The 24,077-nt window shown below is 36.5% G+C and overlaps 1 protein-coding gene across 1 annotated transcript; it reads right to left on the bottom strand.

Moving 5' to 3' along the window:
• Positions 1-652: 652 nt before the first annotated feature.
• LOC139133595 (transmembrane protein 234 homolog) lies at positions 653-23,710 on the bottom strand. The gene is made up of 5 exons (XM_070700333.1): positions 23,440-23,710; positions 4,016-4,181; positions 3,116-3,217; positions 1,499-1,579; positions 653-661 (listed from the first exon to the last, which is right to left on the bottom strand). Coding segments are annotated over exons 1-5 (360 nt in total). The 5' UTR covers positions 23,442-23,710.
• Between the last annotated feature and the right edge of the window lie 367 nt (positions 23,711-24,077).

Consider the following 24,077-nt stretch of genomic DNA (forward strand, 5'->3'; position numbering starts at 1 on the left):
TGTTTCTGTGATAATAAAGGATGAATTCACAACAGTTCAGTTTTGTCATAGATCCTGTGAAAATTTTGAGAAATTGATGTGCGCCACGGTGCAGTGTAGTGCAATCCGATAGGTATTTTGAATTTGTTTTACTGGTAAAACTGTTTGAAGACCCAAGGGGGGGGGAGAGCACGAGAGGGGGTGTCCCCCTCTCGCATTGAAAATTTTGAGAAATGGATGTGTGCAATGGTGCAATTTGAGATGTGTTTCAATTTATTTCGCCAAAAAAAAATTGAGTAACCCCGCCCCCCTTCTTCCTCTCAACAATTTGAGTAACGCCCCCCTGAAGTTTTCAATTTTTTAGTGACCCCCCCTTCCCTTGTATTTCATTATATTTGTTGTTCCTCAATTTTTCATTGTCAACTTGTACATCTTCCTAATACATTTATATTGAGAGAATAATATATTGATTTTAACACTAGTTTATTGACTCCTGTCTTGTGTTTTAAAATTTTCACAATTTACAGAAGTCAAAAAGTCCCCTTTAGATAGTGCCTATGCCATTGAGATATTGCAACAGAAATCCTGAAATATGATTTCTTGGGTCAGAAAAGGGAAAGAAAACATTGAGTGTACTGAGGTGTAAAGTAGACCTATGTAGTGCATGCTTATATCATAAGTGCTGGGAAAAAAACATAAGAATTGCTTGTGGTAAAAACATTTGTGGCTCCTATAGCGGCGCGCCGGCAAAGAATACATGAGAATAGGGTTTCCAAATTTTGCTTATTCTGGTGCATTGTGACAATTTTTTTTTTCACTTCTGTCTGTTATGACAATTTTTTTTCTCAGGCCATGACAGGATCAATTTTTTTTTCTTCTATCTCACCTGGCGACAATTTTTTTTTCTCAAAATCCTCCATACCCCCCCCCCCCCAGAAATCAAATGGTGTTCCCCTTACTGAGGAATGCTGTTCAGTGGAATGCCAACCCCTGGTCACAAATTAGTTTATGGCACTAGTATGATACTTATCAGTGACTTTGTATACACATTGTGTACCCCATGGAGCACTCATGCAGCCAGATCAAGTATCAAGTTTTAGGTGAATTACCGAAGTGCTTTGGTAATTACTGATCAAAGTCTCAATATCATCAGCGAAGTTGCTGGGTAATTAGCAAGTTTGGTGTCCGGATAAGTCGTAAAACCACAGTAACCCTTTGAGCGCCGCAATTTTTCCCTCCAAAATTACAGTGCAACATTTCACCAATTTTGATGAAGTTTCTTTAATTTTTTATAGTATTTTACCTAATGGACCTAACTTTTCATTGGCTGCGGTTTTTACCAAAACTTTAGGAAAAAATCTGAACTCAATTGTCTAAATTTGAAGAAAAAAATGTTGGCATTATATTATATAAAGGCAACAGAATTGACATTGACACTGACAGGATTAAATTATGTGACTGAAGGTGTGCATGGAAAACACAAGGTACAACACCAAGGTACATGTACACTAATACATACCTTTATTACCAATTTTTCTCCCAGTATTTTTCCAGTCAATGTAGTGAAAATAAATGTCAGTGAATTTGTTATGCGACAAGTCTGTTCAAAAGGAAATCAAAAAAGTAAATTAATGTCATGCCGTGTTTTATTCACAAAAGTTTATTTGACAATTTGGTGAACTTATCAGAATCGAAAAACTACCATAAGAGTTTGTTAGCACTGAAGTTTGCTCCTTAAAACCTCTTGGGACACTGACTTTTACAAAGTCTAAATGCCAATATTGTATTTTACAATGAAAAACCAATTCAGTGGAATGCACATCAAAAAGGTTTGCAAGATAAATTTACATTCACAAAGTATTACATTTTATATTTTCTGTAGGTTTACCCCTTTCAACAACATAGGTTTGTCCAATTCAATAGGACATGGGGACATTCACACATAGACATTGGAAAGAAAGGGCTAAATGAGCCAATTTTCCCTTTAATCTCATCTTTTAGACTGTGGGGTAAATTTCAAAGTCAGTATCTTGTCAGTGTTTAAACTGTGATGACAAATAGCGCAAATGTTTTCACTGAGCAAGATTTTCATTATTTACTGGAAAATTGTCTAAATATACAGCTTGAAGCTCACTATACTCTGAAAGTTCACAGACAAACAGTGGGAAATATCAGATTGCTGGAGACTGCAACTGCCAGCTTATACCTTTAAATGACCCAGGCAAGTTGATGAGGAAGAAAGCTGGAAAAAAGAATTAACTACTGTAGCCAAACATTAGACATTAAAAACATACGTGCTGTCTTGATATGTTTAACACTGGCAATACAACAGAATCTGTCTTGTGCTAAGTGGACAAACAACATGATATTGCAATGCATTGTAGGTAATAAGGCTGGATCTCACAACAGTAAGAGTTTGAGGTAGTGATTTAATAAACGCTTTTTAACATTAATATAAATGTGGTCATGGTAAACAGATTTGTTTATTCACAAAACTAGCTAAACTCATGCATCTTTTCAAATGTTTAGATATTCCTGTACTATACCAAAAATTTCACTTTGGCGCCTGTAGTCTTACTTGTTTTACTGTGGAAAGATGTAACTTGCTTTCCTGAAATGTCCAGTTAAGCGTACAGTTAATTTTCATATTTGTTTACATGCTAGATATATACATGTTCTATCAAATGCTAGATTTCCTTCCGGTACCATACAGAACCATTCAAATCATTGTTTGAAACTCATTCCTACTTTTCCTATTTTCATTAAAATTGGGGTATTTATCAGTCATAAAATTTTTTCAAAATCATCAATAAATTGCAGAAAAATTCATAAAAATTGGTAACATGTGGCACTAAAATTTTTGCGGGAACAATTACAGCACTCGAAAGGTTAATCAATGATTCTTGAGTGTCCATGGCACTTTAATCCATCATTTGAGTGGTGTCATTTGACATTTACATTTGCAACCAAGGGGTCACTGGAGAGGTCAAATAGCGCAAACAGTTTTATGAAGACTTGGAGATTTCATCGTCAGCTAAATCATTACAAAGGGAAGTTGTCAATCTTCAACATACTGTGTAACGTCTTTTGTTGTCTTTTATATCCATTACACCAGCAAAATATGTTCAGTATGTACCAGTACTATAGTAAATGTAAATAATTTCCACCAACCTGCAGATGCCAGAGTCAGGTAATAAACTAGTGAACCACTCTGGTTGATGAGAAACGGTACAATGTACTACGGAGATTAAAAGCATACAAGAAAAAGAAAGAAAGAAAGTGAGTCTTCACACTGGCTATCTTCCTTTGATATCTTTCATCATATACTACAAGCACAATAGACTGGCCAGTCGCTTGGTATTTTCAGGCTTACGCTGTCGTTATTCACTTGCTCCCCAAATGTACCGGTATGGCAATAGCATTAAGCTCACCAACAACGCAATGTCTACTGAAGTTTGGTTCCTTCATTCTACTCTGTTATGATATTTAAGAACCCACAGACTTGGGGAAAGTCTATAACTCAGTAAAGTTGGTTTTGTAATTGCATACAGTTTTCAAACTTTTGCCTGTCACATGTGTCACATGAGATAATACTGTTGCCAAGGATCCCAACTGAAAATTGATATTGTATACTTTTACAATGACAATTTTTTATGTCACACCTGGGTAACATTATACATTATATGTGGAGGTCAGAGTCTGAGAATGGAAAACAGGATATGTGAAATCTTGAGATACCAGATCTTAGAATATTGAAGTTTCAAAGTTCAGTATAAAAGTGACAGACTGTTTTGCCGTGTCTCATAACATCTTCATGTCATTAGCAACAGCTGCTAAGACATTTTACAGCAATTAATGCACTTCAATATTGACATTGTGAAATGTACATACTGGCTTGTACTGATTCACCACGTGATTTGGTGGTGAGTAGCACCACACCTGTCAGTGCATTGATATTAACACCAATCATATTCTTGGACATATTTTATCACATTCTTGGTGTATATATACACTAGATAGGTTCATCATGGCTTACCTTCCAATTCGTTGCAAGAAATGTAATCTCTGCCACAAACTGCCAGACTGCATTGGATTTCTGGATCTTATCAATTCCAGCACTTCCTTGTTTGATGAGAGGGTTTGTGGCTCCCCATAGAAATGCAACAACTGTCAACCACACAGCATTATAGATCATTCTCAACCTACAAAACAAACATTGTGGTCAATGTTACAAAAATGCCTAGGCACAGTCAACTGAGCATTACTGAGTCAAAATGGGAATTGCCAGTCTGTCACTATATTTGAACTTTGAAACATTAATATTCTAAGACCTGATATCCCAAGATTCAAATATCTGGTTTCCCCATTCTCACACTCTGACCTCCACATAAAAGTTACCCAGTGTAACATTAATTGTCATTGATTAAGTATACAAAATCAATTTTCATTTGGAATTCTTGGCAACAGTATAGTGTCGTGCACATATTACACATAAAATCAAAAATAGCGTCAATGACACTGTAGCTCCCATCCTGGACTATTTAGTGTTTGTTCTCTGGTCAGATATTTGAACATGTGTGAAAGGGATAAAGTGCATGAAGTGAAAATACTTAAATGAAATGTACAGTGAAATATGTTTAATGTAATTATTCAGAATATAAAATGGAAAAAATACAGAATTAGATATATCGAATACTGTGATACAACCATTAACCCAACAAGTCATTTACAATGACATAGTCCCCACTTGTAATAGGAGTATTAGTCTTGATGGGGCAGGAAAATGTGGTCATTAAGAAGTATCACTGGAGTGTATATGTTGAGATCTATGGGCACATAGGTCTATGTGGTTGTTCCCAATTTGAAACACATGAGGCATGTCTAAGTTATAGTTCTAAATCGGGAAAAAAGATCAGACCTCTAGCAGTATTGGCCAGCCAAGAAATACATATGCGCATTATAAATGAGGTACAAGATGTGACATCTTAAGGTCTAATATCCTATCAAAATTGGAGGGTATAGAACTTGTGGTTACTGAAATATGCATATATATGTATAATCAAGGTCAAAGGTCATCAAGGTCACATGACATTTTCAAAAAAAAAAAATTATATTCCTAATTAATCCCTATATGCCAAAAAATAGCGTCAATGACACTGTAGCTCCCATCCTGGACTATTTAGTGTTTGTTCTCTGGTCAGATATTTGAACATGTGTGAAAGGGATAAAGTGCATGAAGTGAAAATACTTAAATGAAATGTACTGGAGACAGTGAAATATGTTTAATGTAATTATTCAGAATATAAAATGGAAAAAATACAGAATTAGATATATCGAATACTGTGATACAACCATTAACTCAACAAGTCATTTACAATGACATAGTCCCCACTTGTAATAGGAGTATTAGTCTTGATGGGCAGGAAAATGTGGTCATTAAGAAGTATCACTAAAGTGTATATGTTGAGATCTATGGGCACATAGGTCTATGTCGTTGTTCCCAATTTGAAACACATGAGGCATGTCTAAGTTATGGTTCTAAATCGGGAAAAAAGATCAGACCTCTAGCAGTATTGGCCAGCCAAGAAATACATATGCGCATTATAAATGAGGTACAAGATGTGACATCTTAAGGTCTAATATCCTATCAAAATTGGAGGGTATAGAACTTGTGGTTACTGAAATATGCATATATATGTATAATCAAGGTCAAAGGTCATCGAGGTCACATGACATTTTGAAAAAAAAATTATATTGCTAATTAATCCCTATATGCCAAAAAATCAGATCTCTAGCTCTATTCGCTTGCCCAGAATTAGATGTGTACATAATTAATGAGGTAAAGCGTGTGTTGTCATAAGGTCTTCCATCCTACTAAATACAAAGGACATAGCACTTGTGGTTACTTATTTATTGACATAAACATATATTTTAGGTAAAAGGTCATCGAGGTCACATGACATTTGGTCAAAAAATTTCTCTCCTATAGTTATCCCTATATACCAAAAATCAGACATCCAGCTCTATTGGCTCGCTCAGAATGAGATATGCGCATAATTATTGAGGTACAGTATGTGGCGTCATAAGGTGTCCAATCATACCAAACATGAAGGGTGTAGCACTTGTGGTTACCAAGTTATGGAAAAATATGTATATTTGAGGTCAAAGGTCACCGAGGTCACGTGACATTTTGTCAAAAAAATGTTTTGCTAAGTTATCCCTATATACCAAAAATCAGACCTCTAGCTCTATTGGCTCGCTCAAAATTAGATATGTGCATAATTAATGAGGTACAATATGTGGCGTCATAAGGTGTCCCATCATACCATACATGAAGGCTGTAGCACTTGTGGTTACTGAGTTATGAACAAATATGTATATTTGAGGTCAAAGGTCACCGAGGTCACGTGACATTTTGTCAAAAAAATGTATTGCTAAGTATCCCTATATACCAAAAATCAGACCTCTAGCTCTATTGGCTCGCTCAAAATTAGATATGCACATAATTAATGAGGTACAATATGTGGCGTCATAAGGTGTCCCATCATACCATACATGAAGGCTGTAGCACTTGTGGTTACTGAGTTATGGACAAATGTGTAGATTTGAGGTCAAAGGTCACCGAGGTCACATGACATTTTGTCAAAAAAATTGTATTGCTAAGTTATCCCTATATACCAAAAATCAGACCTCTAGCTCTATTGGATCGCTCAAAATTAGATATGCGCATAATTAATGAGGTACAATATGTGGCGTCATAAGGTGTCCCATCATACCCTACTAGTCCATGAGCCAGATAGGTTATTGGTACCATTTGGGTGGGCAAATTCCACCATACATTTTCTGAAAGCCCAAAATCTGAACTTTCTGAAAATCTTTGGTGGACAGGTCGCAGAAGTAGCTTTCTGTCTCAAAATTCGTTGTCATGGCAACAATACTTACAATCTTAAAAGCTAAGAATTTTAGATAAAACTGATTTTCTAGGGAACGGTAAAAGATATTTACGTGATTTCAAGACAGACACTGGTACCTCACATCATGGCCTTTCAATTGACCCATGACCTTGAACATTCTGGGTCAAGGTCAATAGGTCATGCCCATAACATCTCAGAATTTCGATAAAATAGAGCATTTTTCATAAATACTTTTCTGCTACATTAACATAAAATATGATAGAAACTCAAAAACTTGTTCAGACATAGCCACAGATATGTGCTCTTTGAAAATTAGTATGTTATATATCAGGGATGTTGTTGGTAGTGAGTAATTACCAAGGCAACCATCAGTGTGTTTTCAGTTAAACATGTACTCTATGAGCCAGGCCCTAACTATGGTCAATTGGTACTATTTGGGGCAAGCAGAGGGCAATCTCACACCTTATATATTTTTGAAAGTTGAAACTCTGAATTTTCTGAAAAGTTTTGGTAGCTTAGTAATGGGTGAAAACCGTTGCCATAGAAACAAACATCTGAATTATTTAGAAAGTACAATTGTATACAAAAGTGAATATCCTGCTTTATGAAAATGTTCATACCAAAATTGATAACATAAATAGGATATGTTACACATTCTAACTTTCACTCAAGATGTGACCTTAAAGTCAAGGTCAGGCGTACATGACCAAATGAGGTCAAAGTTCAAAACATGGAAAGTTTACATTTCAGGTGCTATACAAAGAAATAGTGTCTCTTTTGTTGTGCACTTTTTGACATTTTCAAGCAAGGTGCACTCTTGTCTTTGATAAACGATACATGTGGCTTCTACCGGTATTAAATTTGACCACATTGTCTGATGCTCTTTCCAAACCAAGGTCAAGGTCAATGAAAGAACAAGGTTAAACATAGAATAAAATGGTGATTATGGTGTTACATATATGTTTTTACACGGAAAGAGTATTTTATGGCACCAGTTTGTATTAAACATCATAATTATCAATGATAAGCAATATCAACAAGCTTATATTTAGCTAACAGCCTACAGCTATTAGCTATAGCTATACGTATCGGCCAATAATGTACATCTTCAGAATTTCATACTACTGTAAACAAACATGTGTCATTTTAATGTTTTTCGAACGTTTACGTAAATGAAAAATCATTAGTGACATGACATCTGAACTTTAACGTGACAATTTGAACAACGTACTGAGCCTCAGTACTTATACCTTTATATGCGTGGCCCGCACCTGATCTAACAAAGAAATAGACCAGTCAGAAATAAGTTTTTAATGCTGCTGGACATCAGCCGTAAATATATCACGAAAGATAACAAAATGAAATGTGTCTGATAGAGCTAATAATAAAACTACTGTTTTGAACCGCTTGATCAAAAGTAAATAGCACTAAATAAAACAAACATATTAACGTTCATCGTTAACTTACTAATTACAAATGACCAACGACCAATGTTATTTTGACTTTCTATGATCCTCTACGTTTTCCCTGGCATGGGTTTTATCAAAATACAGTACCAGTAATTCTTACGTACATTAGTCAACCACCACTATAACACACTATAAAGCATTTCATAAGAAAGTAGTAATATCTAGGTAACAATCTTTACATTGATCCTCATTATTATTTTCTTCTCCATCATCATCATCATCATCATCATCATCAGTAACCTAGCTGTTCTTCAAACTCAACAATATTTCCATATGTCAGGAGATTATATATACCGGAGTATACCTTATTCCGTTTACCAGACATTGACATGGCGGAAATTTGCACTATTTTGAACATTTACATGCCTCAAACTCCAACAACCCTGGTATGCCCCTTATCGATTTGATTGACAAACGACGGTCTTCAATAACCCAACCATGCCCTTCATGAAAATTTAGTATATATGGATGACAAGCAAGGCTTCCTTTCCAGACAGCAGTCTGATAGTTTGCACGCAAAGCATGCATGTAAAGGCAATCCTCACAAGGTGGTAGTATATGACGTACTGATTTATGTAAAAAGGTGAAAATTGCCCAAAATCACATTTTTCATGCCACACCACCTTAAAGAGGTCATCAGACATCTAAACGGTATTCTGGTGCTGTGAGGTAACAGCAGCAGAATACCGTATAGGCGTCGGCGTACCCTACATCTGATTTTAATCAGATTCATCAGACAACCCGTTGCTGCCCCAGTTGCGCCGGTGGTTTTCGGATCGACGTATTTCCTATAATTACATGTATAGGCTCCTCGGGTACTTAACGCGGATTACTAAAAATGGACACTCATCATGAAAATCGACGCCGAACAAGTAAGACAAGGGAATGCTGAAGAAAATGTATTAAGAGAAAATTATCAAATTTAAGCGATCTAGATCTGCGTGTGTATACTACTCAGCTGTAGAAAGTCTTAATTTTGAAATTGGCGAAGGTTTAGACATTTATATCTAATTTTACGGAACCAGCGGACAATGTAACCAGGGCAGCCTGTTGCTGACTGCATATCAACGCATTACGGTATATCATCGATATCAAGACATCAACTGTCAACCAAACGCTTGAACAAACTAACTGCGCATCGACGTAATGTTTATCAGATACTTATCAAATTTCTGTAACGTTGTATTAGATTTGTCGCTTTGGGTCAATTTTGATGGGGGCAGCTAGCTGGCAGGGTACGCGTACCCATTCCGGACAAGTGGTACCAAAAGTATTTCGTGGTTCAAGATTACCCCATTGCTTTTGTCATTTTTTGATATATCCCTTGGACCTGGTAAATTTCTCAGTTACCTTGAATGATAATGATTATTGGACCTGTTTTGATGTCTGTTGTTTAGTAAATTAAAAATAAACTTTCAGAACCACTTGCATGGCTTCATCTCCTAACGGAAGCCTGAGTGGTAAATGGACAGGCTACACAATTTTTTCTGTTACCTAAAATGTGGCCAGATGTCACGCCCTGCTGTCAGAAGTCATTGGAAAACTCTGAACAAAATAGTTCTGCTATTCAGATTCTGGAAAAAAATCCTAGCGTTAGTAATGTGCCCAAAAATAAAGACAGGAGGGTGTTTTTTTTAACTATTGTCCTGGGACATATACTATTTTGAGATGAGAAATAATGCCTGTCCATACATTTTAAAGAACAAAAAAAGAAAACTTCGGCGTACTTTTTAAAAGAAAACTTGACAGAAACGTAAAACGGCATATATAGCGAAGGAAGGAAATATTTTCTTCTTGGCCGAATCTTCGTCGGAACATATTCGACGGGTTTGGAAGACGTGAATGGCTCCAGCGGAATCAGATTCACTGACAGCTGAACGATAACGACCTAACGTCGTGTGGACGGCAATGAACGACTCTGGACATTTACGACCATACAATCGAATTCCATTTTCCAAATATTTTGTTGCACGGTATCGGCTCTTTCCTTGACCAATATTCTTTCCTTGACCAATTTTCATTTATGTGGGGAAAAATTACTGAACTCTACAAGTATCTCCATCACAGCGCTGTATCTGAACTGAACTCCATCTTGTCACTTGTTTACGCCCCTGGCTGTCCTTCAGTCTTACAAGATGTGTTCATATTAGCCATTATATCGAATATTTGTCGAATATTATAACAACGAAGCATAAGCTACGACAAATTTTCCAGCTGCTGTCGCCAATCACGACAAGGTAATGTTGGTAAAGGTATGCCAGCTATCAAACACAAGCTCAGACTGTGCATTCAGTAAAATCAAGGGTTTTTGTAGCAGACCCAGGCAAGCCTATGTGAGCCTGAGCTGGCCTGGGGCAAGCCTGTGGCCTGCCCGAGGCTTGCCTTTTGTTGCGTTAGTTCTGTCGGGTACTGTATAGCAGCTGCGGTGGCAGTGTGCTTCTGCTGCTACAATACCCCTAGACGTTATAGCCATCATCCTTTCTACAGCATTTTCCCAAAGACTTATGTTTGGCCTCAAGTCTACTGCTTGATGTAGGGGTTCTCGTGTTTAGCCCCTTATTACATATTTTGTTCTTTCACAAATTATACATCTTTTTCTGATAGACTCCAGTATTTACATTTGTAGCATCCCTTTGTGACACCCTAGACTCAGATTGCAGTTAATAGTAGATTGAACTGAATTTTCACATTCAAGTCTACTAAGTGTTTTCTTGTGGGAACACTTTTTCTCCGCGGTCTAGATTATACAATATGTAATACAGTTTCAAATTTGCTTATTTTGGTTGCTTTGAACAAACCTTTCCAAAAATTGAGTTCCCCGAGCTTATTAAGATGTGAGCCATAGCACCTTAAATGATACGTGGACCTAATATTTGCACATTTTTCGCCCGCTTGTTTTGATAAACATCCTCTGAAACATCCAATACATTAGATTTAACAAAATTTGTCACAAACTCAATCGAGACAATCATATTGCGTGAAAAAAGAAATGCCACTTAATCTTTTTTACTTTATGAAATATATATTAAATTAAAGATTATTTAGGAGGTGACTAATTGTATTTTAATCACCAAAGGTTAAGTGAATTCCATGTCTGAAAAAATAAGTTATTTTATGACCACAAAACCAATAGGATGTACAACAAATAAATAGTATTCCCTTGGAGTACTAGTGAAGTTTAATTTCAAGATGTTTGATTTTATTACTTACACAACTCACTTTTCCAGTTTTATGAGAAATATCGCATGAAGCTGAATTATTTTGTATGTTGATGATTTCTTTGTTACTTAATTACTCGGATATTATATGCGCATGATATGTGTATTGTAAATGCCTAGACAAAATTCAAAACTTTCAAAAGTAATTTGGTGAATTCACCATATAACAATGGATTTGTCGCTTTGGGTCAATCTTGACGGGTGCGGCTAGCTGGCAGGGTATGCTTACCCATTCCGGACACCTGGTACCACCACTATCTTGTGGTTCAAGATGACCCCATTGCCTTTGTCATTTTCAATATGTTCCTTGGACCTGGTAACTTTCTTAGTTACCTTGAATGATAACGATTATTGGACCTGATTTGATGTCTATTTCAACAAAAGGCGAATAGATAGATTCAAACATAGGGCCAAAGTCCCTGAAGCTACTATAGACATGGATACAAAATAAGTATTTCCTAACTGTATGAAATTATCTCACTGAGGTCATCCTAGGGACTGTAAACCAAATATTAAAGCTGTCTGACCAGCGGTTTTGAAAAACAAGCGACTCAACAGTTGACAGAGCTCTGCTGTGTTATGTAGAGAATAACCTCTTGTGACACATGTATTGATGAAGAAGGTGGATATCTTTGATAGCTCATTTCAGGATGGCCTGACCAAAAATGGGAAAAAAAATTCTGTAAAAATACAGATTTGCATATTTCATCACAATTTGAACAAATCTAAGTTGGGTTATCCCAAGGGACCTGTATACCAAATAACAAAGCTGTCTGACCAGTGGTTATGAAGAAGATTTTTTACCAAAAACGCCTTTTTTGGTGCTAATTTGCATATTTTCAACAATATCAAAAAATTAATAAAAAAGTTTCTCAAAATCATATATTTTATCCACAAACAAATATCAAATCAGTAAGTACTGCAGTTCTCAAGATATTTGAGTGGACGGACGCCTCACAAACGGACATACATACATACATACATACATACATACATACATACATACATACATACATGTACATATGGTACATACTATATTAGTCTATAGTAGCTAATAAACGAGAGTTAATTACATTCTATTTAAAGTAAACAAGACTTGCTTAAATCAAGCTTTACGTCATAAAAATACAGCATATCTGTCAGGTTATAAAGAATCTTAACTTAATCTTTCATCCTAACCAACCACATTTTAACTTTCAAATTAACATTGTAAGTAAGTTCTGTTGAATAAGTTGAGACTGTACCTACTCAGAGAAAGCACACTGAAGAGGCAAATGTTTGAAACTTAAGAAGTTCAAGGTCATCAAAAGCATTATAAGGAATCATGTTACACTTTCATTGCACTGTTTACACAGATTGCATAATTGCTATAAATAGCACATGAGGAATCTTACAGCCAAGCTTTACCATAAAAACCCTATCACTTTGACCACTCTATTTTTTCCTCAAAAAGTAATTTTATTTTATCCTCAGCAAGTCAACCATACGTGAAGATTAGAACTTTCTCTATCTCTATTTATTTGACCACCCTATCATGACAAACTATTACGAGCAATTTCTTTGAGATAACATACAGGGCACAATAAATGACGGTTCAGAATATGTCAAAGTTGGGATTCAGGAAAGTTGCCTTTACATGTTTTAATCCTCTAAGATGGTAAGCATTTCACTATGGACTGTCAAAAAAGTTGAACTTTCTGATAATTCTACACTAAAATTATTTTGGCTTTGATGATTATTCAATTATTTAAAATCATATTAATTATTTTTTCTGGGTGATGATAGGGTTTACACAGTACAAGAATTACATACAATGTGAGTCAAATTTGACCAAAAATGACAAAAAAATTCCTTAAAAATACACATTTGCATATTTCATCACAATTTGAACAAATCTAAGTTGGGTTGTCCCTAGGGACCTGTATACCAAATAACAAAGCTGTCTGACCAGCGGTTATGAAGAAGAAGATTTTTTACCAAAACGCCTTTTTTGGCATTAATTTGCCTATTTTCAACATTATCAAAAAATTAAAAAAAATAGTTTCTCAAAATCATATTTTTCATCTACACAACAAGTATCAAATCAGTAAGTACTGCGGTTCTCAAGATATTTGAGTGGACGGACGCCTCACAAACGGACATACATACATACATACATACATACATACATACATACATACATACATACATACATACAGACTGACGACGGACGCCGGACGGATACCCATCCCAATAGCTTCTATAGACTATAGTCTATAATAGCTAAAAAAGGCGAACTGAAGTTGCAATTCTACTTGCTGTAGCAACATGTGTAACATTGAAACCGACAGTCATTAAATCAGCGCAACTAACTGGACCAAGATATTCACGACACAGCGATCATTTTTCAGGAATTAAGGTGGTTACGCAGTTTTTACCTCCGCTGTCAGTGACGTGGAGCATATCAGATAGGTGGATTGTCCGTCGTCATCCGTCATCTATCAACAATTGTTTTATTCTCTGAAACTGCTGGTCTAATTGCTTTCAATACTGGTATGCAACTCATTTGGCTGAGTTCAGTTAGATTTGTTCAAATCATGGTGAAATTTACATATTTGTATTTTGGGGCATTTCTTCCTTTTTATCAACTTTGAAATGTGTTATGTGGGTTCCTAGGGACAACCTGAGTGAGGTTTATTCAAGTTGAGAAGAAAAGTTTCGTACTTGAAATTTTTGGGCCTGTTTTCGTTTTTGTTTGAAAAAACACAATTTTCTCACAATTATCTTGAAAGGTTCCTAGGTATTACTTCAGTTTCTCAAATTTTGCTAATACTTGCATATTTATGGTAGAGATGAAAAACAAGAGCCCATTATTATATAATAGTAATACATGCATTTGCAAGGATGTCCTTCTTCAGTGTTCCTAAAATCAACATAAGCAGATGTATCAGTATTACAAAGTTTATTTACAAACAAAACCTGACCTTTTTTATTTTTAAGCAATACATAACAGCAGAAGTCTATCGGCTGCTAGGCTCTTGTTAAAGCTTTTCCCATGTGACCTAAGCTCCGCCCCAGTGGAAAATAACAACCAAAAGCATTTATCTGGAGATACAGGGTAGCTCAACATGAAACCGGAAAAAAGTTATGGTATATCGGTATCTCTTGAGATCAGACTACTTGTCTACTCGTTGACAAGCTTAGAATCATCTCCCACAAACTACGTTGGTCCGACACAGATACTCATTTTTGATAAGTGAACATGTTACTTCAATCATGAAAACAAAGACATAAAACTTTGCCAAATTTTGTTTTTAAACAATCAAACTCACTTACGTATATTTGCCTTTTGACCTCTTTTACTGTCGATATGACTTTAGTTGACATTACTGTGTACTTAGCACACAAAAGTTATGATTTTATAACCATTAATATACATGCAAAGGTATGTCGAATGTTCTATTACTGTATCTGAAAATGCATTGATAGTTGCTATGGTGATTGCCGCCCTGTCAACAAGGTATATGATAAAAAACACTAGTATTTTAAAGAGACCGCATTAGCTGTTATAGCTAACTAGGTTTTCATGTTTGTACTTTTTGGTTTGATAAAAATGTTGCAAAGCTATTTGCAACAAAATCCCACAAACAATTTCTAAGTGCTGAAGGCAATGCCTATTGACCTTGACCTACAAATTTAAAGGTCATGGGGTCAATTAAGAAGCAATGCGAACTATTGATATGCATCCTTAAATCAATCAATATCTTTTGTCGTGTATTTGATAACCTATTTTACATAGTATGCTTAATTTTAATGCTTATGAATGCTCATTCCACTACAACAAAATTACACTGAAAGCGTATTCAGCAAACTGTCCAATGAAGATTTTCTCAAAATTCAGATTTTCAGGTTTAAAAGGCGGCTTTGTTCCCCACTCGAGTCAAATGGAAGCAAATTGACAAAATTTGGGGTCTGGCTCATAGGCTACATGCATAACTGAAAACACACATATGGTTGCCTTGGTAATTACTCACTAACGACATCATACCTGATACAAAACATACTAATTTCAAAGAGCACACATCTGTGGCTATTGTTGAGCAAGTTTTTGAGTTTCTATTATATGTTATGTAAACGTAGCAGAAAAGTATTTGTGAAAAATGCTTGATTTTACAGAAATTCTGAGATGTTATGGGCATGACCTATTGACCTTGACCCAGAATGTTCAAGGTCATGGGGTCAACTGAAAGGCCATAATGTGAGGTACCAGTATGTGTCATGAAATCATGTAAATATCTTTTGCTGTTCACTAAATAGTCAGTTTTGTATAGTATTCTTAACTTTTAAGATTTTAGTATGGTTGCCATAACAACAACTTTTGAGACAGAAAGCTACTTCTGAGACATGTCCACCAAAGATTTTCGGAAAGTTCAGATTTCGGGCTTTCAGAAAATGTATGGGGGAATTTGCCCACCCAAATGGTACCAATCGACCAATTTGGGGGTCTGGCTCATGGACTATACATGAAGGCTGTAGCACTTGTTGTTACTGAGTTATGGACAAATATGTATATTTGAGGTCAAAGGTCACCGAGGTCACGTGACATTTTGTCAAAAAAATTGTTTTGCTAAGTTATCCCTATATACCAAAAATCAGACCTCAAGCTCTATTGGCTCGCTCAAAATTAAATATGCGCATAATTAATGAGGTACAATATGTGGCGTCATAAGGTGTCCCATCATACCATACATGAAGGCTGTAGCACTTGTGGTTACTGAGTTATGGACAAATATGTATATTTGAGGTCAAAGGTCACCAAGGTCACGTGACATTTTGTCAAAAAAATTGTTTTGCTAAGTTATCCCTATATACCAAAAATCAGACCTCTAGCTCTATTGGCTCACTCAAAATTAGATATGTGCATAATTAATGAGGTACAATATGTGGCGTCACAAGCTGTCCCATCATACCATATATGAAGGGTGGTAGCACTTGTGGTTACTGAGTTATGGACAAATATGTATATTTGAGATCAAAGGTCATCAAGGTCACATGACATTTTGTCAAAATATCCCAGATATCTGCGTGAACGGATGGACTCACGGATGGACGAACAGACGGACATGACCCAATCTATAAGCTCACTGGACTTCATCCGTGGGGACTAAAAATTGTGTCACTGCATCCTTTTTGCAATATGAATACGATGAGAAACTAAATTTTATTTTCGTGGCCTTATACATGGGAGTCTATGGAGATCTGCCTTATACATGGGAGTCTATAGACGTGTAAACTAAAAATATGCAAATTTCACCACGATTTGCCCAAATTTGGGAAAGGTCACTCCTATGCACTTCCATACCAAGTTTCAAATCAATCGGACTTGTGGTTTCAGAGCAGGAGATTTTTTGACCAAAAATGGGAGAAAATTACAAAAAAATTCATGAAAAATAGCAAGTCCAAGATACTGACCCAAGATGTGCACAATCATTTCATGTCAGCCCAAAGTACTTACATGCTAATTTTTCATGTAATCTGCTCAGTGGTTGAGTTTTTTCAATTTTGACTGTTTTTACATTTTTTCACTAATTTGCATATTTTTGGCAATGACAACTTCATTTGAACAAAATCTCATCTACAGCCCATCATCCATGTACACACCAAATATCAAGATGAAATGTACAGCGGTTTTTGGAGTTTTTGATGTTGACGGACAGACATACAGACATACAGACACACAGACATACAGACATACAGACATACATACATACAGACATTTCCCTAGCCTATAAGAATAGCTTCCATTGCCATATATACATATGGCTATGGGAGCTAAAATCAGATCTCTAGCTCTATTTGCTTGCCCAGAATTAGATGTGTACATAATTAATGAGGTAAAGCGTGTGTTGTCATAAGGTCTCCCATCCTACTAAATACAAAGGACATAGCACTTGTGGCTACTTATTTATTGACATAAACATATATTTTAGGTAAAAGGTCATCGAGGTCACATGACATTTGGTCAAAAAATTTCTCTCCTATAGTTATCCCTATATACCAAAAATCAGACATCCAGCTCTATTGGCTCGTTCAGAATGATATATGCGCATAATTATTGAGGTACAATATGTGGCGTCATAAGGTGTCCCATCATACCATACATGAAGGGTGTAGCACTTGTGGTTACCGAGTTATGGAAAAATATGTATATTTGAGGTCAAAGGTCACCGAGGTCACGTGACATTTTGTCAAAAAAATTGTATTGATAAGTTATCCCTTTATACCAAAAATCAGACCTCTAGCTCTATTGGCTCGCTCAAAATTAGATATGCACATAATTAATGAGGTACAATATGTGGCGTCATAAGGTGTCCCATCATACCATACATGAAGGCTGTAGCACTTGTGGTTACTGAGTTATGGCCAAATATGTATATTTGAGGTCAAAGGTCACCGAGGTCATGTGACATTTTGTCAAAAAATTGTTTTGCTAAGTTATCCCTATATACCAAAAATCAGACCTCTAGCTCTATTGGCTCGCTCAAAATTAGATATGCACATAATTAATGAGGTACAATATGTGACGTCATAAGCTGTCCCATCATACCATACATGAAGGGTGTAGCACTTGTGGTTACTGAGTTATGGACAAATATGTATATTTGAGGTCAAAGGTCACCGAGGTCACGTGACATTTTGTCAAAAAAATTGTTTTGCTAAGTTATCCCTATATACCAAAAATCAGACCTCTAGCTCTATTGGCTCGCTCAAAATTAGATATGTGCATAATTAATGAGGTACAATATGTGGCGTCATAAGCTGTCCCATCATACCATATATGAAGGGTGGTAGCACTTGTGTTTACTGAGGTTACTGAGTTATGGACAAATATGTATATTTGAGATCAAAGGTCATCAATGTCACATGACATTTTGTCAAAATATCCGAGATATCTGCATGAACGGATGGACTCACGGATGGACGAACAGACGGACATGACCCAATCTATAAGCTCACTGGACTTCATCCGTGGGGACTAAAAATTGTGTCACTGCATCCTTTTTGCAATATGAATACAATGAGAAACTAAATTTTTATTTTTCGTGGCCTTATACATGGGAGTCTATGGAGATCTGCCTTATACATGGGAGTCTATGGAATTGTAAACTAAAAATATGCAAATGTCACCTCGATTTGCCCAAACTTGGGAAAGGTCACTCCTATGCACTTCCATACCAAGTTTCAAATCAATCGGACTTGTGGTTTCAGAGCAGGAGATTTTTTGACCAAAAATGGGAGAAAATTACAAAAAAATTCATGAAAAATAGCAAGTCCAAGATACTGACCCAAGATGTGCACAATCATTTCATGTCAGTCCAAAGTACTTACATGCTAATTTTTCATGTAATCTGCTCAGTGGTTATTGAGTTTTTTCAATTTTGACTGTTTTTACATTTTTTCACTTAATTTGCATATTTTTGGCAATGACAACTTCGTTTGAACAAAATCTCATCTACAGCCCATCATCCATGTACACACCAAATATCAAGATGAAATGTACAGCGGTTTTGGAGTTTTTGATGTTGACGGACAGACATACAGACATACAGACATACAGACATACAGACATACAGACACACAGACATACAGACATACAGACATACAGACATACATACATACAGACATTTCCCTAGCCTATAAGAATAGCTTCCATTGCCATATATACATATGGCTATGGGAGCTAAAAACTGCACCCAATTACGACTGCTGGTACACCTACAATTTGACGTTTACTCTTTTTGTCATGACAAATTTAAATTTTGCATTTTCAAAAATCCACAAACGCCAAACTTCACGTCAGCATGCAGTAAATTTGACAGACCTAAGGCTATTATTCAAACTGTGCTTCAAAATTATGCTTTCAAGTGTTTCGTCGCTATAAATACAGAAGAAAAATCTTCGCCTTTATATTTTGTGTCACCTTGTCTCTTTTGATGAGTTTCAAAGATACATATACAGTATGTATGATTGTAGAAATCAGTGAAGACCACCAAAGGTCTGAAGGTCAGGGAAAAAACATTTCAAGGGAACATGTGAAAGAATGTATGCAGCCATTCAACTTGGTCAAGTTTGCCTCACAGAAATGTACACGTTTGTGAATCACTACTTAAAAAGGACATGTATCATAAGACCTGATCAATAAGATTGATAGGGTATCTGAAGTTATCAAGAAACTCAATGGGTGATGTTAAACGAATCACATTTGCATAAGGTCAAAATGGCATAGTGCAAACACATTAATATTTAAGTGTACATATACAAAACTACATATTTACAGACAGAAAATTTCAAAATACAATTACTAGCAAGATTATCTGCACAAGTTTACCACCTAGCTATAAGCTTTATGGTGCACAACTTTCGATACTTGGTTTTGGATATTGTGATGGGTGAATGAGAAACAGGCATCAGCCTTCCATGTACAAATTCAGTCATCCACAGGCCAATAGCCACTGACTGGAAGTCATTTATTCTCGATAACAAGTACATGTATAAAATCAGAAGGGGCTCTGATTTAATACTGCACTAAGGATTTTTGCATATACTATTCATTATGTTTACTTCTACGGTTTTGAAAATATGGATAAAAACAGTTGAGGTTTGATCTTAACTAAAGATTTTGTAAATAACTTATGCAACAATTTGTTCCTTGACTTATTTATCAATCTTGTGAATCGTCAGAGTTGGACCATTTGATATTCGGGGGAAGGGGTCTGGAAGATTGACTAACTTGCATACACACACATTATTTTTTTCTCCCTGCTTCACTCAGAATTATTTTTTTAACTGTTGGAATTCATTTACTTCCCGTCATAGAAGATGTTTTTCTTTTTTCACACATACTCAAATGCCAATATTGTATGTTCTTTTTGTTAAGATGGAAGTTTTCTTTACATGACATGATAAAAGCCAGCTGGGAAAGAAATTTACAGCAGTAAAAAAGTTGACATATAACTATATAGGCAAACACCATCTGCTTCAGAATGCTGGAACGTCGCTAAGAGAATAGAAGCAACCGGTACAGCAGCAAGATTACTGATGGAGGACGAAAAACAAAGTCCTTGTTGACGAAATCTGTAAAAACCCACAATCACTGTGACTGTTTGGCGATAAAGTTTATTCAACATAGTTGGCTGAAGATATGTGGCACAACCCCACTAAATGATTTGAAAAGACTGCACAATGCAAAGAGAAGTACTGGAATTTCACAATCATTAATCCACTTAATCGGGGGAAGTTATGGGGGAGGTGTGTTCCCTCCTCAGATACAGAAAATGTTAATTATTACACATTAAAAGGAGTCATTTAGTGGCCATTTTGTGTGTTTTAAACACACGGTTAACATGAAGAATCATATTAGACATAAAAACATTTCCAACTATTACCTTAACAGAGACAAGAGAATAACCTATTAGAAAATATTTCTATTTGATGCTGCAGCTTTTTTCAGGAAGCTTTTTTCAGCATTCTTTGTAGACGCCAAGAAATAAAAATACCGCAATTATACGGTGTCGCTCAAATTTGATCAGAATTGGTATATACCAGTATGGGTACCAAAGATCAACGATAAATGTTGTTTCTATCTGTTCAGTGGAGGAAAATTCTACGTTGATGTTATGACAATGATTTCTGCACAGTACAACCAGAAAAACAACAAGAAATATTTAAACCGGAAAAAAAAGAATGACAAAAGTAAATAAGGTCTGAAACTTTGGGTACTAGAGGTCAATTAACTTTAGCAATCTACATAGCAGACACAGCTAGCCCCTCTTAGTTTGAGTATAGAGAGTCTTCCCCCCCCCCTCTACTGTCTATGGTTTGAGCAGGTCTGTTAATATGTAACAGTTCATAAACAATGACAGGAAATGACTCAAGCCTAGCCTGTTCAGTCACTGGCATGCCACTACTCCTGCACATTTGCAGGATTTCCCTTTTTCTTACCTCATTTGCACATTTTTGACACTGACATGTTCATTTGAACAAATTCACATCTCAACCCCTGCATCTACCTGTACACCAAATACTGAGATGGTAGCTTTGGCGGTATGGGAGCCTTTGTGTGTGACGGACATACATCCGCACATACATACCCACATACATACATACATACATACAGACATACAGACGCCACCGACTCATCATATAAGCGCTTTTTGGTATTATATACAAAACCAAATATGAGCTAAAAATGCAGCTTCTGCATATGCATATGCTACAGAAGTGCTTGGGATTTCTAATGTTTTTGTGATACATGGGTAGAAAGTCAATGTGACACTGGCTTTCTATGTTGGAATTCAGCTTCCTTTTGGAAATCAACATGTGTATCCTGTAACATACTTTGAACGCCAAAATAATTCATTAAATAAGCATATTAAGAGATTTTAGAAGCTCGATCCATTTGAAAGCAAATGCTTGTGCAGCAGAGAATACATGTACATTACAATAATAGCCAAGGTGTTAGTGAAAATTAATCATAACAGGGCATAACTCAAATATGTGCTAAAATAAAAGGATGAAATGAGAATTGGGTGCCATAAAAATGATTGAAAGTTATTATAAAGATCACCAGATGGGGGCGCCAAAAATAATGAAAAGTAATGACTGACAGCATCTGTCGGTGCGTTATTTCTACTTCATGTCTGCTGTCAAGCCCTTTTGATCCTTCACTGGATATTTTTTAACTGTGGCCTCTTGGATTTTTTTTTTTCAAAATCTTCCAGACCCCCCGCCCTCCCCAATCAGAGTAGCAAAAAGTCCACCCTGCACCTGGGGGGGGGGTCACTTCCATTACTTGCCAATATGTATACGTGCCGCCCAATGGGTTGGGTATTTCAGCAACTTGGTCTAAAATGGGGGTATCAATTCCCAGTAAACCAGGGTCTAAAATGGGGTCGATTTTGAGTGCTACACTAGAACAAATTCCAACTGTCAGTTCCCGTCTCACTAGCAGGGTTCTGAGCTGCACTTAATAAGTATTGATATCTATTTCTGTGGCAGGGAACCATCAAAGAGACAATATTGTGGTAGGCTTTGCCGGTAACTCGGTCATGCAAATGCTTACTTTTTACCCGATTATGTTTTTGCAAATTTTGACATTATGACTTTTGACCTGGGTCAAAAGTCATAAGGTCTAAAATGGGGTCCTAAAATAACGAGATTTTAGGTCTAAAATGGGCCCCGGGTTTTTACGTGCGGCCACACACCCTACCACTTCTCAGAGCAAGTACCACCCCCCCCCACCCCCCCGGGCCTGCACCCCTAATGTAGACTTGGTTCAAGTCGGTGAATTTTTAAAAATAAAATCATTTGTAACAGTTTCTGTATTCTGTCTCTCGTATTTAATACAAATCTATTTGGAGTTCGGCAGTCCAGGGTGCCTGGAGTTGCCGGTGTAGTATACATAGAGAGCTAGCAACTCCAGGCACTGCATGCCAGGCCAGGTTTCCCTAGCGATTGAACGCGTTACCTTAGGGTCTGCGTAGTAATGAGGTAGTTTCTGTGATTCCGGGGATAGCGTTCACCCCACTCACGCATTTCACATGAAAGCAGAACAAAAATCAACATTGCATCCTACTCAAACATTCACAAATCACAGACTTTAACCAAGTCTACCCCTAATGCGTAATGCTAAATGCCAGTTTATTCTTTTGACAAAATCTTGTGCAATGATACAGCTTTTGCACGCACCTATCCAGTTCCTACATAGCTCTGCGTTCAATGCTCTGTGTTCCCGGCGTTATACAGCTGTGGTCGGAGGCCATATAACGCCGGGAACACTCAACATTGTACATAGGGCTGGTTCCTGCATTGTTAACTTACATGTACGTTGCTCCTTTTCATGGGGGATCCAGAGATACCGTCAACCAAACATTTGTCAATGGACACCTAAGACTAGTAGCAGCCCTGTAGTATCGAGTATAGCAAGGGTTGAGCTGTCTCTTCCACTCTCCATGCCAAGGCAAGCCGATATCCTTCCATGCACGCAAAGTATTATTAAACTCTTCAGGAGGGGATTGAGGTTTGGGTTGTGAGTGTTATGTTCGAAGTTCGGACCTGGAAGTGATCAACCAGCTGTATCACAGCGCCGCCACATGGCCAGTAACGTCGGATTCAGTTTCGGATTCGGTTTCGGTTTCGAATAACTGAGAATAGTTTTATATTTCCAGCTTATGTTATTATATTTTCGAAGGATATGATAACTAGTCGTACACAAGGAGATATTTTAACTAGATCACCTTACTGCACATGTAGCATGTATTTCATGATATAAATGTTTCGCACATAATCATAATTTATACAGTTTAAAAAACAAAACACTCTAGGCAGTAGTGCAAAAAACTGTATGCATGATTAGACCAGACAAAACTGCTTAAAAATTAGTCAAAATTTACAACTTATGAGCAATTATGGACATAATGCAGTTTGGACTATTCAAGCTAACAGTAGTATGCACAATA

The sequence above is a fragment of the Ptychodera flava genome, chromosome 5, assembly GCF_041260155.1.
Source record: "Ptychodera flava strain L36383 chromosome 5, AS_Pfla_20210202, whole genome shotgun sequence".
Classification (NCBI taxonomy): domain Eukaryota; kingdom Metazoa; phylum Hemichordata; class Enteropneusta; family Ptychoderidae; genus Ptychodera; species Ptychodera flava.